The sequence below is a fragment of the Trichinella spiralis genome (genome assembly GCF_000181795.1).
Source record: "Trichinella spiralis strain ISS 195 chromosome Unknown Scfld4, whole genome shotgun sequence".
In the NCBI taxonomy this organism is placed as follows: Eukaryota; Metazoa; Nematoda; class Enoplea; order Trichinellida; family Trichinellidae; genus Trichinella; species Trichinella spiralis.
Window position 1 is genome coordinate 4,119,339 of NW_003526943.1, and position 15,933 is coordinate 4,135,271.

A 15,933-nucleotide genomic window follows, 5' to 3' on the forward strand; every position below is an offset into this window, starting at 1 on the left:
GCTGTTCTAATGTGAGCTTTCAGTCTGTCTGCTTTGCCTACTAATGCTCCCCGCCCATCTTCACGTCAGGCACATCTCCGTTTATTATAAGGTAAAATCAATATTGTTGGAAATGTCAAATTATAACCAATTGAAATCAGCTAGTCTAATTTTAACATTGAGCAAAATGGATAATAATATACCTGATTTTCAGAGTGAAAAAAAATACTCATTGCAATTGTCGAGTTCCACATGAGGTAACTGGTATGCTTTAGTTGTTGTTCAATTTTGGGTGTGACGGAGCTTGGACAACTTAATCAAAGTACAATGCACGGTCAAATCGCTTCTCAAGGTGACCTAGTAGCCAATTGTCCACAACAAGCAACCGTGGTAATGAAATGTCGAGGAAGAAGAACCGGCCTGTATTCGCTGTTTGTACATTGAATTTGGCCACTTTTCTAGAAACTCGTCCACTAAAAGCGACAATTCATGCAGTTAGTAGTAAACTAAAGCAGAAGTGCCGCCGCCCCAAACACATCGCCTTAGTAGCAACTACTCGACGTCTCGAAACGTCTCGAAAGCACAACGACGATGCAAAAAATGCAGCATCATCATCATTACCACTACCACAAGCAGCAGCAGCAACAACAACAACAACAACGTAAATAAATGACATCCAACTGACTAACAGTTTATGACAAGAACAACTGCAATTGAGCAATTAGCTTGCAACCGCTGTCCACATGTGCTTTCACGGGTCATTGAAAATGTGCCTCAGCCTATGTTATGGCATTCAACTTTTATTTTAATGCGCACGTTTTATTTTTCCTATTATTCTTATTTCTTATAAAATTTCACATTTAGCAGTTTCATTTATTGACTTTAACCATTTTTCTTTGACAAATATATTAAAATTCATTTCCTGATTGATAATTCATCATCATAAGCATTTGATGCTAAAGATGAATCTGTGCGATTTTTCATTATATTTCGTTTAATCAATTTTATAAATTATTTTTTATTTAGTTTTAAAGGAGAAGTAACTTTAAAAAAATTCCAATGTATAATCATAAAATTTCTTGTTTTAATTTTTACGAAGCTTTCTTTGAAAGAATTTAACTGCCGACGGCAGTGATAATTGATTTTTCACTTTACAGAAGGTCGTTTCGTTTGAGACTGTTCTTATCAAGATAAACCTATTTAATGCTAAACAAAATGGTTTTTTCAACCTCTTCTTGCACTATTTTAAATAAATTTTGATTTGTTTTTCTTAAAATCAAGCGACTTTGAATTCAAAGGCAAAACCCCCTTTCAAATTATTGATGCACACGTTATTTGCTGACTATCTTAATTCCGATTGGATTATAGTTTTATTCTTTAATGATGAATGAAATGTATCGGTTGGACAATTCTTATAATTGCGCTTGATGAATTAATAATATCTGAGCACGAACGTTTAATTTACACTGAAAATAAAGGTACTGTAGATGGTTTTGTTCGTCATGGATTTACACCTTGGGCAAAAAGACTAGTCAACTATCAAATATTGTAATTTTTATCCATACGTAATATACAAAATTAATTATATTTAACAATTGCAATCAATTACATTTATTCATTGCAAAAGTAACTAGTTCAATGTGAAACGCTTAATTACAAATTAATCAATTTGTACACTGTCATTCAATTGGGAGGTGAAAGCTTTGTATGAAAAAAGCCAGCTGGTGTATAGGGATAGCATAGGATACGTGTTTCATTGATTTTTTGGGTAATTATTATTACGGTTTACATAACAATAGGCAAGAAAGCTTTATTGTACAAAAAGCGCAACTACACTCCAAAGCAAAGTCAAATGCACTTCAATTATCACAACAGAATTGATAGAAGTTATTGCACTTTTCAAACAGCATCGGTTCAATGCCAAAATAATATTACTTCAACATTACTGTTTATTATTGTTGCATATGAAAACGAATAAACTGAAGCATGATGCTTTTGTGAAATGCTATACTTTTAAATCTACATTTTTGCATGTTGATGATTGCCCTTGAAATTAACACTTCCTGCACTTCCAGTTTATTAACTGCTTAATACATACTTTATGCAAGAAGTTTCTTTAAGCTTACTATAATTTAAGCATTTAGCAAATTTTGCACAGGCAATTGTCCTTGATAAAGATTCCAGGAAAATGAGCATTTGTTATTGCAAAAACCGGACGCAATAGTCTATGATTATCAAAGCTCAGCATGGCATGATAATTATCAACCATAACAGCAGACCATCATTAAAATGCAAGCTATTCTACCAAACTTTATTTCATTCACAGAAAATATTTTATCCATACATTCATTTATCAAACAGCTGAAAAATCGAGAATAAAAATGAATTGCATAATTTTACACCATGCAGGTTTTAAATCATCAAAAAATACAACACATGAATATAAATTTCCAACAAACAATTGTATAACAAACGTAATTTTAGTTTATGTAGAGGGTTGTATTGCTCACAATCTGCAAATGTTTGATAAATGTATATAAAATTTATTTCATTTCATCAAACAGTCTTTTAAAGTAGCTATACACTCTCAATGTGCATTTCTGCTTTAAAAGCACTTCTCAACTTTAAAGTGAAAGCATCAGTAAAGAAAACCCATAATTATAAAATATAGTTAAATTTGGTGTATGGTAATCTAGTCAATGTAATAGTGAGTAATTTGAAGAGTATATTTTATTAATGGATTGTTACATACAGAAAACTCATAAAAATTCTTATTCATCGATCAGTTGCTGTACAAGTAAAAGTTTGTTATTACCTTCTCACTGAAATTTCAAACTTTCTTTTACACGATGAATAATAACACTTATTTAACTATAAATATTTAAACTGTAATTTTGGACTATTTTAAGTAGAAATCAATCCTTTTTAAAAAATGCATAAAAGTTTAGCCAAGTAAAGCAGTTGAATAAAATGAAAAGGCTTTAAAAAATTTTAAATACATAATTATGCAAGTAAACGAAAAATATTCATGATTTACTCATGGCCTGCTGAGAACGTCTGTGAAGTGTCATTGTAAGAATATCATTGCTTTAAATATTGATCTTTTTATCACTTTTGAATTCAAGCAATCATTATTGATTTTCAACATCAGAACACGTCTGTATAATACAAAATGGTCAGGAAATAAGAATTACACTTGAGCATAATCTGTACAAATTGGATTAAACTTTCTCAGAATATAAAAAATCATGGAGAAATTTTAAAAATCGCAAAATTGGTTATTGATATTAATTTTCAAAATAAACCCAAACAGTACTCAACTTGATTAAATAAATCATTCTGAAATGTCACATATTTAATATTTAATAAGTTTAAAGTGATTTATGCAATGACTATGCTTATAAAATGTAACTTTTAATAAATTATAATTACTGGTACTAAGCTTTTAAAAATAATAATAATTTTCATATGAAAAATTTAATTCAACATAAGTGCTTAATCCCAAAATTATAAATCATATACACTGTCAACTGCTTTTTACCAAAGAATCAAATTTAGAATAAATGCTGCCGCCATTTAAAAAAATGATTGCATTCGCTGCTTTTGTTCTGTTTAAGTATTCTAAAAATGGTTGTGTCATTATTTAAAAAACATATTAAAATGTAACAAAGCATTTTAAAAAGTTATATAATTGCATATTACAAAAATTATACAGTTTGATTATTAATTATATCTATAAGTTAACAATTGCTTAAAAAATGAACACTAATTTTTAAATATAAGATCATGACTTTCTTTAATTACAATTCAATGTTGCATTTAATTGAAGTAGCCTTCGTTGAAAAAAAATAAGCAACGTTTTCCATTAAAATAAAAAAGGCTTTTTTAAGAACAAATTAATCCATATATTAAATAAGTCAAAACAAGACTGACAAAGGGCTTTGGATGATTTTACATGATGCTTCATTTGATGCAAGATGGTTCACAGTAAAGCATTAAACATTTCTGAGTAGTCCTGGCCTTCCCATATTGATTCGCAATTCAAAACTTCGATCTGCACTGACGTGCACCCAGTATAGTTGTCAATTAAACACTAAAACGTGGAATGTGAAGAAAAGAAAATGAATAAAATTGTACTTTGTTTAGCAGAGAAATACAACCATTAGCGTAGCTGAACTGAACATTTTGTCTGTTCTCAACTGAGTATTGAACAGTTTCAGTAAAGATTTCAAATTTTTAAAGCATTCTTTTAGATGGAAGAAATTCAAATAAGTAATTATTTAATGCTTTGCAAATTAAAGCAACCAATATACTTTGTGAAACAAAATTGTTGAATTTCCAAATCCTTAAACATATTTTATGTCAAGTGCTAAATGCTTGATAAAATCTGCTAGAACATTATTTGAATTCTTGTATTAGATAGCAAGGAAATGCAAAATAAGTTTTGTAACATTTATTCACTTTGTATAAGTCCAGAACACTTTAAAGCTTTCAGAGTTCATGAAATTCAAATGTAACTAACAGCATAAACTTTCAATAAAGTGATAAGTGAAAAGTTCAATGTAAAATTTAGCAAAATTAAAAATATTTGTATATAAAATAATATTATAATATAAAACAGTAATAAAATGATAATAATAGTGTAGTAATTTTAGTTTCTATGAAAGCATTTCTTAAATGTGTAATTACTAATTTTTAAAAGATGATGAATTTGAAGGTCATAAATTAGCCTTTTCATTGAGCAATTAACATCAACAATAGTTCATGAAATGAATTTTAAAATATGAAAGTCGCCTATCTAGAAATTAATTTTATTTATAGCACTGTTTACTTAATAAAGAATAAAAATTGCAAAATTAAAACGAGTAATGTATTATTTTGACCTAATACTTGGAACCGTACTTTAACTTAAAAGAGAACTTATGTGCAACTACTGTATTACAAGAAAAGTGATCTTATGAAAGTATTTCGCTTTGTGTTGTACAAAGCATTGTCATAAATGTAATGTTAAATAATATCTTACCCAAAGCAGGAACAGTGGTCGAGAAGGGATTAGATAAATTTCAAGCGGTATCACAGCCAGCAGTTCTTTAGTAGATATAATTTGCATTCAGTAACAAAATCAACTGTCTTAAACAATCTTAGCTAATAACCATGCCAAGTATGAATGTGAATAATCAATGTGTGGTCAGCTGTTGGTCAGAAAGAAAGCCTTTATATTAGCTGGTAACTACCATTTGTTAACGAGCTATACGGATAAGAGGACACTTGCTGTTTGACTTTGCAAACAGAACACAGTCTTTTTGTCTGTATGTCTGCCCCCTTTGCCCCCATTTTATCCGCATACGTTTGAAGTAAGTAAAAAATTGATTTTTACCGGCCAATCAAAGAAAACTGCCGTTGACATTTGGTAAGAGGTATATTGCTGACTTGGGTTTATTTAGTTTTGACAACGGGCGGGAAATTGGCTTCAAGATGAAAATCAGCAGCGAAGCGCAAAATGACCCCTTCTTAAGGAAAAGCAACCAAAACCAAATGATGGTTGCATTTATCGATCATTAGCCGGCAGATGCAAAAGAAACCCTAACACCCGCTGGACTGAAAATGCTCAAGGTCAAAGTAAATGAAATTAAAATGACTTTAAAAAAGTGGCAATGCATGGGCATAAAATTTTCTACCATAAAAGAAAATTTTTCATGCAAGCAACAAAAATGTGAAAAGAGCAGTTTGAAAATCGAATAATATCCTCAGAAAGCTGTTTCTTCCCATTAACCATCTGTACAATGGGGTGCTCATCCCAGATGGAGCAGTCAACATTTTTCATTGCATAATTTATTTTACATTAGAGCAGTGTTAATTATAAAGTCGCAATACTTCATAACATTTCAGTAAAATGATCGAACATCTCTGTCAGTAGTATTCCTAAGCAAATGATGTAGAAGAATCACTTTTGCAGCCCGTTCATGTTTATTTTTATGACTTTTAATATAAAAAAAGAATAAACGCAGTTCAGTAATTTCTTACATTAATTTATTTGTACTTACAGATCTATGTATTTATGTGTATGTAATTAGAAAGTAACATTAATGAGATGATAATATCATAAAAACGACATTTGGGGTAAAATTTACTGCCGGGTTCAAGCTAAAAATAATTGATTTCATGAAGAGAAAAGCAGAGAAACTACTAGAAGATTAAGAAAATTGCAAAGGAGAAAATAGGATTGAGAATATTGATAAAAATCATGCAATAATTATAAAAGCTCACCTAATTACAGAATGAATTCAATTAATTTGCAATGAGAAACTTAAAAAAAATAAAACTACATTGTACAAGTAATGTTAAGTCTAAAATTATTTCATTTCTCATGAATGTGGAGCACAAATTTAGACAGAAGTTTTTCATATTCATCTTTCAGTTATTTGTTAAATGAATACACTGAATGGTCAAAATGTTCAAGCAAAAACTGACATTGCGCCAAATAAAATTTTGCTTTTGAAAAAAGTTTATTTTTAATCAATTCCAAGAGAACAATAAAAACAGATCATATGTACAGTAAAAGAAAACTTTTATTCAAGTAAAACTGACGTTTAAACTGACATTATGCATAATGATAAAAAAATTATATATAAATGATATTAAAGTAGAAGTTAGAACACATAATTGAAAGTAAAGATTAAAAGCTGAGTTAGTGTACACTTCAATTTCATACAGAAATTTATTCAAATGTACCATTTCAGAAATTTTATTTATTATGACTACAAGTATTAATTTTTGACAATTTTTGAAAATATAAAAATCACTTATTATTTAAGGTAATCTTGTTAATATTTTAGTCTCATCTTTTGGGCACAATTCTATGAATTTGTAAATGTAGCAAATAATTTACCTTATTCATTCGTTGCTTCCACTTATCATTTCACTGCTTAGCATTTGCGTGTTACAATATGCTGATTTCTTCTCTTCATCGATGGTGCAAATTAGCATTTGTTAAATTCTACACTTCTAAGATATTTCTAAAATGATGTGGTATATCTAATAAGATTAAATTTATTTGCTATTTATGTCTCTTTTGACTCATTTATCAAATTAGCAGCTTGTTGTAAAAGCAGTGAAGCTAGCTATTATGCTTATTGTTAGACCAGTGCAGAGAGGTACTAGTGATCATATTGAAGCTGGTTTTAGGATGAGCAAGAGAATAGTTACCGGTACTGAATGTAAACTAGGCATTATTTTCATTGCTGTCTTTAGCTTGCATTTAACAATGAAGTAATATTTTTTAAATTTTGAGCGGTAGAGCACCCACCACAATGCCAGCATTTCCGGCAAATCATACATAGACTATGTGAAAGAAGAAATAAATTTTTGGCAGCTTATAAATTTCTGAGAAAATGTTACTCTTTTAGATTGAATAAAAAGTGATGAATGCTCTGAAATTGAAAGGAATGACTTACAGTTTGATCGTGAAGAGTTTTGACCGTCTGCATCAAGAATATGGAAATTATCTAATTTTGAAGTATCAAAAATGAATCAATCTAATCATCGTTAAATGTTATCAGACTCAAATTATCTGTAGATGTTGCTTTTACTTATAAAGTCTGTGGAAATTTCGAAATAATGAGTCTGTTCATACAGTTCTGACGACAGAAATCAAAAAAAGAAAAAACTGAGTGGAAAGATACTAATCTTATAAGTCATAAAATTGAAAAAGTAAGAAAATCAGAATGGTCTGACCTGATATCTGCTACATCATGCATCCTACAAACAAAACAAAGGAAAGAGTTAATTCAATAGACAAAAGACGGCTGATTACGTTTTGCCTAGCAGTAACGTTGTACAGCTGTTATCTGCATTTTGGTGTTCAGCTGTATTCTTTGCTATCTTTTAATCTGCTGTATTTCATAATTTTGTGAAAGAAAGCATATTTATCTGAGAATTATGAATTGGCTAACTTCCAACTATTACTTGACACTGCAAGATGAAAGTCAGTAAGATGCTGTTATGAAATGTTCAACTGTAATCTGTCCTCTATAAAAGTAATGAAATAGCAGGGAACTCTATGACTAGCAGTGAAATTTTGCATTCAGCTGAACTGATGCTGGACTGCAGTTTTACTTTACCTAAATGTGGAACTCTGAGTTATTTATTTTCCAAATGTTTTCGTGTAACTCAGACTAACATAAAGCAGACAAGTGCTAAATAGCAAAATGATTAAAGTAGAGCGATGTGGATTATGATTTACTTAAAATTAACCAATCAAAAATGATTTTCAGGAAGCCAATAGCGTGATTTTAAACAGAAAAATAATTTTTATTTTTTATTTTAATATGTATATTTAAAATAAAAGATAAATGTTTACTAATATAATTTATTGTTAATATTATATACAACAAAAAGATTGTTTTTGAAGATGAAAAGGATATTTTTCTACATTAAGGTATTTCAGGTTTATTATTAACTTTAATACAGGTTATTACTGTAATAATCTGTTCTGGTCGTTGCTGCTGATCTTTGGTCTTTGGTCCCACCATCTGAAGTAAGAAATCTGTCGAAGTCAAATGTCTGAATTCTTTGAATCTCTAAAGAAAAACAGAAAAATTCTCCGGTAAAATAATTATATATTTTTTAATTTTGTTGACAAGTATTAATTTTCTTGCAATGTTGTACCAGGGAATGTGGTTTACGTCTTAAAAATGCCCATTTATTTGGCAAATGAACACACAATAAGAACACCTGAGATTTTTGGTAAATTTGGACTCATTGAACGAATTGTAATAAAGCCTATTCCACCGGTTGGTAAAAATCTGATTCACTTATATAAATGTACGTAATCTTTGCATTCCCTTTGTAGATATTGCAACATATTACAGCCACAGTCTATATGAAGTACCACAATAAAGAAGATGGCATCAAAGCGGTGGCACTGGGCAGCAAAAAATGACCTAGGATGAAAATTAGTTTTGGTGGCATGCGCTACTGTAACGCATTCTTGGACAATATGAGATGCGAAAATGAAGTATGTGTTATTTCCATATATATCAAAAAATGTCAAGGTATTATGTTAATAAATTATAGTCATTATTTTCAGAAATGAATATTATTATTTGGTTTCTTTTGTCTTGAAATATCAAATTGATATATCACGTTTCTACTTTATGTCATATAAGGTAATTGTTCCAGTTACTCTTAAATTTAATCAAAATTATAATTTTAATTTAAATCTTCTTAAAAGTCAAAATTTAACTGTTCTGTTTAATTGTCAGTGAATTGTGCTTTTAACTGCTGAAGATTTGTTAAACTAAGATTAAATGTTGTAAAACACTAATTTTGAATTGGAAATTACTAGACAAGTTAGTAAACTGTTCTATATTTGTATTAGGACAACTTGAAGCAGAATTTAATTTAGTATTCCAATCAGCGATGCGCTGTCAATCATAGGTATCGTAGGTGCATTTTGCAAATTGAATAGGTGATGTCTTGATTCTTTTCAAATGTAGTTTATTAGAGGATGAGGATCATGGAGAGGAGTGTATATATTGGATGGTAATGCTAACATATGCTTATAAATATTTACAAGTTATCAAAAATTGCAAACCTTCAGCCTTTTAGTTGATTCACAAGCTGAATATTAGTCGAAAAAACAAGAAATATATACTGAATATGTCAAGAATAAAAATAAGAAGTACCTAATCACTTGTCTAATTTAAGAAATTACAAAATGATGTACCATGTGTGCTGCTGCGAGCAGTTCATTTCAGAATCAGGAACCAAACAATTCGGACAGTTTAGATAACTTAAAATGACATTGAATGATATTTTTACTCACCAAGAATGAATCGAAATGTACCCGTTTAATGAACCTAGAATTATTACAGAACAAGCCTTATGTGGTAGCTGATTCATTGAAAACTCATTAAAAAATGATTCAACTCATTGAAAAAGTCATGCATATCATGCAGAAATGTTTTGACGACTAATATGGTTTCATAAATACAGCAGTTTCATTTGAAATAAGAGCAAAATTTAATGATAAACTGCAGACATTCATTAGTGATGATATAAATGGCAAGGACATGCTAATTTTTTAAATCACAAGATTTTATAATTAAAAAACTTTTTAGTGTTTAGAAATTAATTAGAAAAAAGTTTGAAAAAATCAAAAAATTAAATCAAACTGTGAAATTGTTAGCGTGAGTTGAAAAGAGGAAGCATTGGGTAATCTGAGCTCTCAGAACAAATAAGAAAATGTTTAAGAATTGTAAAATTGTTAACAGATGATTAAAAGACAGAAGATTACGATGTATTGAAAGACAGAAGATTAAAAATAAAGCAGAACATTGGAAGTGACAGAATTGCTCAATAGTCACAGTAAAATTCCTACTGTGAACACTAAGTTCAGCCTACCAAAAAATTGATGCTGCTTAATTACCGTCTCTCAGATGGTAGCATATTAAAAATTTATTTGTATTTTGAATTGAAATTCTAGAATAGTGCCTCTAAATGCGGTCAGTATAATTTTATGCGTGTTATACTAAAATTCAGCTTGACTTTTAATAGCATTCACAACACTGCTGTTTTATCTGGCTCTGCAAATACAAATCTGCTTTTTGCCAGATCTGAATTAATTATACAAAGGTATTCTGTAAGCAGCAGTTGCTACATGAAATGGCAATAGTAAATTTTATCATCAAAGAGCACTACTGAATAGGCATGATGCTAAATATCTAAGTTCACAACTCACGCTTTTCATATTTATCTTCATCACAAGCATGGATATTTTCTTTTGTAACTTATGTCTGCATGTTAGCGCCTGTGGTTATTGTTTTCTGTCCAAGAAAAACGTTAAAAATTATAGTTTGAAAATAAAATCATCATTCCATCAATTTCCATCCATCATTCATCCATACTGACATCAGTCTGATATAACAAATAATATAAGCAATATAATCAGCTGAGTGTTTATTTCACTTAAGATATGGTAGCACTTCGAAACTGCTGTTTCAGTCTGAAAAGCTCAATTTGCGTCTGTTTTATGCACACTGCAATATATAGCTTATTCCTTTAAGATTCTTAAATACAAATTATTTTTGTGATTAAAGTTGAAAATTTATGCTCATATTGACTTTCTTTCCCTCTGAGAAAGCGGTATGCTAATATAAAGTGTTAGATGAACTTTATTGAAATGGATTTTTATAAATGAATTTTAACTAATAAGAAGAATCATGGAATTCCATAAACATTTCTACTAACAACAATTTTAAATTTATGTGGAACAAGAATAACAAGCATTTCAACTAATTCAGTTACAGTTTTTAAACAGGTTTAATCAGATTGATAAGTTCAGTAGTGTAACAGATGCCCAAGTGCTCAGTACCGTACAGTAAGAATTGTTAAATATCATCTATGCCAGGCACGGCAGAAAAAGAGCCGTCAGTCAATCAATCCAATCAGTAGAAAGAGTGGCGACCAATCGGTAGAAAGAGTGGCGTAACTCCTGATAATCAGAAAGGCTACGGTAGGTTGTGGAGAGTAGGGGTTCGTACGTGATGCTCGTTTGGTGATCGACAGCAGTGGTGTCGGTGGCATGTTTTAATAAGCACTTTAAGCGGTTTTGTTGTGTCTGCTTCTCTTTATTATCCTGAATGTCTTCGTTGAAGCGGGAAGGAGGTCGCACGATCAACACGGATTGCAGTGACCAGGGGGACAGTACTGAGGTAGAGGTATATCCGCCAGCTTCTGCAGAAAATCCGTTACAAGTAGTTCTTTTCATGTAAAATATTTTATTTTAAAGTTCTATGATTATAATCGTGATATTAACAGAAAAAAGACAAAATTATAATAGCATATGCATGTTATTAGTAATATACAACTGGAATTGTTTGCATTGTATTCACTTTTGAAAAGCTGCCGATGTTTCATCACAGATGACCAGTTAAAATAAAATCGACTCGTCGACAAACACAAACACCGATGTTGAAATTATTCGCTGAAAATTTATTTAATAAGGAAAAGCTGTTTTTCTGAAAGCTATCTTTAGAATCTGTCATAGTGGAAGCAACAGCTGCGTTTGCTGTGGAGATGAAAAATTCATTTTCTTCAAATATTCTTGCTTTGAAATTCACAAATTATGCCAATCCGACAAAATGCATTTGGAAAATTGAACGCATCATTTGAAAATGTTGCTAAAAATAAGACATGCAGAAAAAGTTATTTTATTTCATAATGTGGCTTCTTTTATAAGCGCCAGTGAGAATGTGTTGAGTTGTTAAATTTCGGTCGCCAGATCAATTTCCACCGCAATTATTCACTCGCTTTCTGCATTTATTGACGTGCTCATCATTGATGACAACAAGAGAAAAAATGAACACATTGTTCAGCAAACTTTATGCAACAAATCACCAACTAGAGCCAATAACAAAGAAAAAAAAACAATGAACTATTCTTAGTTGTTGTTTTAAGCAACCATTTTAATTATTTAAAATTCTACAAATAAAGATTGAAAAAAACAAAAATTCTATAAACTATTTTAGAAAAAAACAAAAGAATAAACTGATAGCGAAATGAAAGTTTTGTTTGCTCGTTTCTGTGTTCATCAGTGCTTCAATTGCCACCGGTCAGTCGACGACGCCAGGCTTGGGATACGGCTCCCGAAGCAGTTGGAGCTTTTTCATAAATTTCCACAAACTGCTCACCACGCCAAATCAGACTAGCTTTCATGTTTTCGTCGTTACGTCGCATAAAAGCGACAATTTTGCTCAGCAAATCGTACACTTTGCTCAACGCAGCGTACGGTAATGGTTTAAGCAGTCGGTTGACGTCGGTCGGCTTGTACATCACGGGTTTTTTGAAATTGTTCTGCTCAGTCATCCAGCCAACCACGACCGCGCTGGAACCGGCGAAAAACAGCAACGGCCAAGTAAACGCCGGAAAGCCTCGACCGTCCGGATAGGTGGTCACGTTCACCGACGGCGAACAGTTGCTGCTAGTGTTGGTGCTTTTGCTTCTGATATGCTTGAGCCGTTGCTGGGGGTCGTCGACTGGAGACGGTTCCTGAATAGCGGTCGACTGGGCTTCGTCCTGCTCCAGAAGTTGCCGTTCAAGCTCTTCAACCGTGTAGTCGACGCAGTCGACCTCGTAACGCACCAACATCCTCAGGTCGCCGAAACTGTAAGCCACAATGCGCTGATGGCTGCCGGCCAAAGTTGGGTGCACAGGCTGCGTGCAAGCCGCCTTCAGCGATTGGTCGTGGCTTGGGAAGTCGATCTGGATCACATCCTGCGCTTCCACACGACAAGCTAAAACCGCGTCGCCCACTCGTTCCAAATCGATGCGGAAAAAGCCGCTGCTCTCTTCGCCTTTGCAAAACGTGAACAACTTTTGCAAGTTGATACAGTCGGTGACTAAGTCGAACGCCCCGGGGTCGAACCGACTCTCTGAGCAGATTTCCAAAGCGTCGAACAGCGGATCCATTGGACCATCCGGCAGGCGAACATGATTGATATCGTAGATCAGCTGACCGCTGTCCTCTTGGAGACGACCGCCGGGCCATGTGACATACCGTTTGGGAGCACCGGGCACGTAGATCTTCGACGATGGTTCATCTTGCCAGTTGTACGATGCGACAATGTGGAGGTGTTTCAGCGTGGTTGGACCGCCTTTGCCGGTCAAACTTGCCAACGGGATAATGCCGAATGGTTCCACACGAAGATTTTCAAACAACCACAGCAACGACATTGCCGACCAACTGACGAACGCTCAAAAACCAAACCACAACAGCAACGCAACAACAACAACAACAAGGGCGACGTAACTTTTCACTTGGAACTGCTTGATTATTATAGAACTGCTGTCAGCGAACTTCGCGTGGGCGGTAAAACGGATGTACATTCACCATCACAGCTGTTATCCGCTTTTCAACTAAAACAAATGTCGTTGTCGCTTCTTGCAACAACCCAACTTTCAGCAGATGTTGCGTTGATTTGGAAATTTAACGAACAATAATAATAAGTCCTCTTCTTCACTAGTTGTGCAAAAATTATAATCGAACCTCAAACGTTATTAATTGACGAATTGCGCAGAATTCATTAAAATCAAAACAAAATTTAAATTAAGTGAACAAACAGCATGACTCGGAATCTTCAAATGATTTTCATAAATGAATTCTTTTTTGTTTTTTCAATAATATACATACATGTATATAGACTTATAATCAGATCATTAAAAATATGGACTTAAAATTTTAAGTTTATTATTGAGTAAATAATAAATTATTGCACTATAGAATTATTTTCAAACTTAAAACCAAACTGTCAACTTTTGGAACAAACAATTGCTGTTTTAACCACTCCCGTATGTGAAGCATCCCGTAAAGAATAAGTAAAAGTGTCGAAACCATGACAAGCGGCGCCAACGTGGCCGTAACGATTTGCAGCAATTATTGCTCCTTTAAAAGTCGGATATTTTTTCGCAACACGACTTATAGCATCCATTGCAGCTTCTGTGGGTGTCATACTTGTGCGCATGTTTTCAACTGCTTGATAACTGTTTTTTAATATAAAAAGCCAATACATTCATTCGAGAAAAATTTTTGTACCATTTTCTCATTTTCTTACCTTGGAAGCATCCGCATCAAAATGTCACCATCTCCTGTTGCACAGGCAGCTCCTACGTCGTTGTCGACAAAAGCACCAGAGCCAGGTATTGGAGAGTCGCCGACGCGACTGCGATTTAGAAAACAGCAATGAAGAATTATTATACATATACACATGAAAAATTCAACACTAGTAATACATTTATGTATTTTAAAATCATCAGTTTTATCAATCATTTGAGATTGAATTTTTCACTCACAAAAGTAATTTGCAACTGAAATTATTACCCAGGAATTTTATAGCGCATGCCATTGGTAGAAGTGCCTGCACTGATTTCTTCTCCGTGAATGGCAATCATACCTATAGTGTCGTGAGAGTCAATTTGTGCATGTGACCAATCGTCAATGTTATCTGTTTGTAACAGTGGAGTATAAGGACCACAGTTTTTGCTTGGATCAGGAATGACGTTCTAAAAGTGCAAAAAATTACGCACTAAAATTATACACCTCAAGAAATGAAAATCTCTCCGTCTGAATCAATTTGGTCAATGTTGAAAGTATTCGGCAAAAGCAGCAGCTAGTTTAAAATATCTTACTTTTCGATAATTCGGTTGGCAATTACCTTCTACCCATGTTTTCCACATCTGAGTCGACTCTGGAGTATGCAAATCGGATTCGGAAAATCCCATTTCAAGAGCAAAACTAGTAGCTAAAAGCGAATATAAAAAATTAAATAAAAATTGTACTTCTTTAAAAAAACAATAAACTCGTTATATTTAAACAATTCACTTTAACATTACCTGCTTCACCAACAAGCAGTGTGTGCTTTGTATATTTCATTACAGCAGCGGCAACACGAATTGCTTCTTTAATGCGTTTCAAACTTGCAACAGCACCGACATCCCCAGTAGGCCTGATGATGAATTGAAACGCCGTTAAAGTATTGCGCATAGCAAAACTGTGATCAAACCCGTGAATCACTAAAGCATCCAGTGTTGTCTCACCAAATTCGTTCGGCGAACCACCGTAGCCAACGGTACCATCACATTGCAATTCTTGGCACACACTACAACCAACCAGCACTGCTTCCAAAGTGTCTCCATTGAGCTGAATTTGGTCCCAAGCTGCATTTGCAATGTAAAAAACACAATAAACAAATAAAAAATAGAACAAGAACTCCTTAACCTGCTTCTGTAGCTTGTATAAAGCCCGATGTCGCCCAAGTAGTTATTACTAGTGATACATTTGACATTTTATGCTGAAATTGACCTCCCGATTGCTGTCCAAAATTCATAAAAAAGGAGGACAATACCATAAAGAAGCAGATCAACGTCAGACGTAGAGAAGGCATTTGATGAAAAGCA

General features: G+C 32.7%; 6 protein-coding genes across 6 annotated transcripts; 1 reads left to right on the forward strand and 5 right to left on the reverse strand.

Annotated features, from left to right (window-relative positions):
- Nucleotides 1-292: 292 nt before the first annotated feature.
- Tsp_01036 (putative toxin-antitoxin system, antitoxin component) lies at nucleotides 293-655 on the reverse strand. The gene is made up of 2 exons (XM_003376787.1): nucleotides 516-655; nucleotides 293-452 (listed from the first exon to the last, which is right to left on the reverse strand). Exons 1-2 carry the CDS (start codon nucleotides 653-655, stop codon nucleotides 293-295), a joined length of 300 nt encoding a protein of 99 aa, XP_003376835.1.
- A 1,804-nt stretch (nucleotides 656-2,459) lies between these two features.
- Tsp_01035 (conserved hypothetical protein) lies at nucleotides 2,460-5,313 on the reverse strand. Its single transcript, XM_003376788.1, has 5 exons — nucleotides 5,214-5,313; nucleotides 5,003-5,067; nucleotides 3,981-4,072; nucleotides 3,285-3,318; nucleotides 2,460-2,492 (listed from the first exon to the last, which is right to left on the reverse strand). Exons 1-5 carry the CDS (start codon nucleotides 5,311-5,313, stop codon nucleotides 2,460-2,462), a joined length of 324 nt encoding a protein of 107 aa, XP_003376836.1.
- Nucleotides 5,314-8,672: 3,359 nt separating this feature from the next.
- Nucleotides 8,673-8,920, forward strand: Tsp_01034 (DNA topoisomerase 2-alpha). The gene is made up of 2 exons (XM_003376789.1): nucleotides 8,673-8,802; nucleotides 8,850-8,920. Exons 1-2 carry the CDS (start codon nucleotides 8,673-8,675, stop codon nucleotides 8,918-8,920), a joined length of 201 nt encoding a protein of 66 aa, XP_003376837.1.
- A 2,493-nt stretch (nucleotides 8,921-11,413) lies between these two features.
- Tsp_01033 (hypothetical protein) lies at nucleotides 11,414-11,749 on the reverse strand. Its single transcript, XM_003376790.1, has one exon. It carries the CDS (start codon nucleotides 11,747-11,749, stop codon nucleotides 11,414-11,416), a length of 336 nt encoding a protein of 111 aa, XP_003376838.1.
- A 148-nt stretch (nucleotides 11,750-11,897) lies between these two features.
- On the reverse strand, nucleotides 11,898-13,713 carry Tsp_01032 (conserved hypothetical protein). The gene is made up of 2 exons (XM_003376791.1): nucleotides 12,591-13,713; nucleotides 11,898-11,965 (listed from the first exon to the last, which is right to left on the reverse strand). The coding sequence occupies exons 1-2, from the start codon at nucleotides 13,711-13,713 to the stop codon at nucleotides 11,898-11,900; spliced, it is 1,191 nt and encodes a 396-aa protein (XP_003376839.1).
- Nucleotides 13,714-13,892: 179 nt separating this feature from the next.
- On the reverse strand, nucleotides 13,893-15,863 carry Tsp_01031 (N(4)-(Beta-N-acetylglucosaminyl)-L-asparaginase). Its single transcript, XM_003376792.1, has 8 exons — nucleotides 15,755-15,863; nucleotides 15,370-15,693; nucleotides 15,166-15,278; nucleotides 14,858-15,039; nucleotides 14,592-14,699; nucleotides 14,307-14,520; nucleotides 14,101-14,115; nucleotides 13,893-13,994 (listed from the first exon to the last, which is right to left on the reverse strand). Exons 1-8 carry the CDS (start codon nucleotides 15,861-15,863, stop codon nucleotides 13,893-13,895), a joined length of 1,167 nt encoding a protein of 388 aa, XP_003376840.1.
- Between the last annotated feature and the right edge of the window lie 70 nt (nucleotides 15,864-15,933).

Bases quoted from the DNA above. Each gene is read 5' to 3' on its own strand.
- Tsp_01036 (XM_003376787.1), bottom strand. From the start codon at position 655: ATGTCATTTATTTACGTTGTTGTTGTTGTTGTTGCTGCTGCTGCTTGT. The intron at 453-515 runs GTGTTTGGGGCG...TGTCGCTTTTAG, and splicing joins GTAGTTGCTACTAAGGCGAT to TGGACGAGTTTCTAGAAAAG.
- Tsp_01035 (XM_003376788.1), bottom strand. From the start codon at position 5,313: ATGGGGGCAAAGGGGGCAGACATACAGACAAAAAGACTGTGTTCTGTT. The intron at 4,073-5,002 runs GTAAGATATTAT...TCCACGTTTTAG, and splicing joins GACCACTGTTCCTGCTTTGG to TGTTTAATTGACAACTATAC. The intron at 3,319-3,980 runs GTTTAATGCTTT...GTGACATTTCAG, and splicing joins GGCCAGGACTACTCAGAAAT to AATGATTTATTTAATCAAGT.
- Tsp_01034 (XM_003376789.1), top strand. From the start codon at position 8,673: ATGCCCATTTATTTGGCAAATGAACACACAATAAGAACACCTGAGATT. The intron at 8,803-8,849 runs GTACGTAATCTT...AACATATTACAG, and splicing joins TCTGATTCACTTATATAAAT to CCACAGTCTATATGAAGTAC.
- Tsp_01033 (XM_003376790.1), bottom strand. From the start codon at position 11,749: ATGAAAAGAACTACTTGTAACGGATTTTCTGCAGAAGCTGGCGGATAT.
- Tsp_01032 (XM_003376791.1), bottom strand. From the start codon at position 13,713: ATGTCGTTGCTGTGGTTGTTTGAAAATCTTCGTGTGGAACCATTCGGC. The intron at 11,966-12,590 runs GTGGCAATTGAA...ATAAATTTTCAG, and splicing joins CTGGCGTCGTCGACTGACCG to CGAATAATTTCAACATCGGT.
- Tsp_01031 (XM_003376792.1), bottom strand. From the start codon at position 15,863: ATGAATTTTGGACAGCAATCGGGAGGTCAATTTCAGCATAAAATGTCA. The intron at 15,279-15,369 runs GTAATGTTAAAG...ATTCGCTTTTAG, and splicing joins ACTGCTTGTTGGTGAAGCAG to CTACTAGTTTTGCTCTTGAA. The intron at 15,040-15,165 runs GTAAGATATTTT...TTGCACTTTTAG, and splicing joins GCCAACCGAATTATCGAAAA to AACGTCATTCCTGATCCAAG.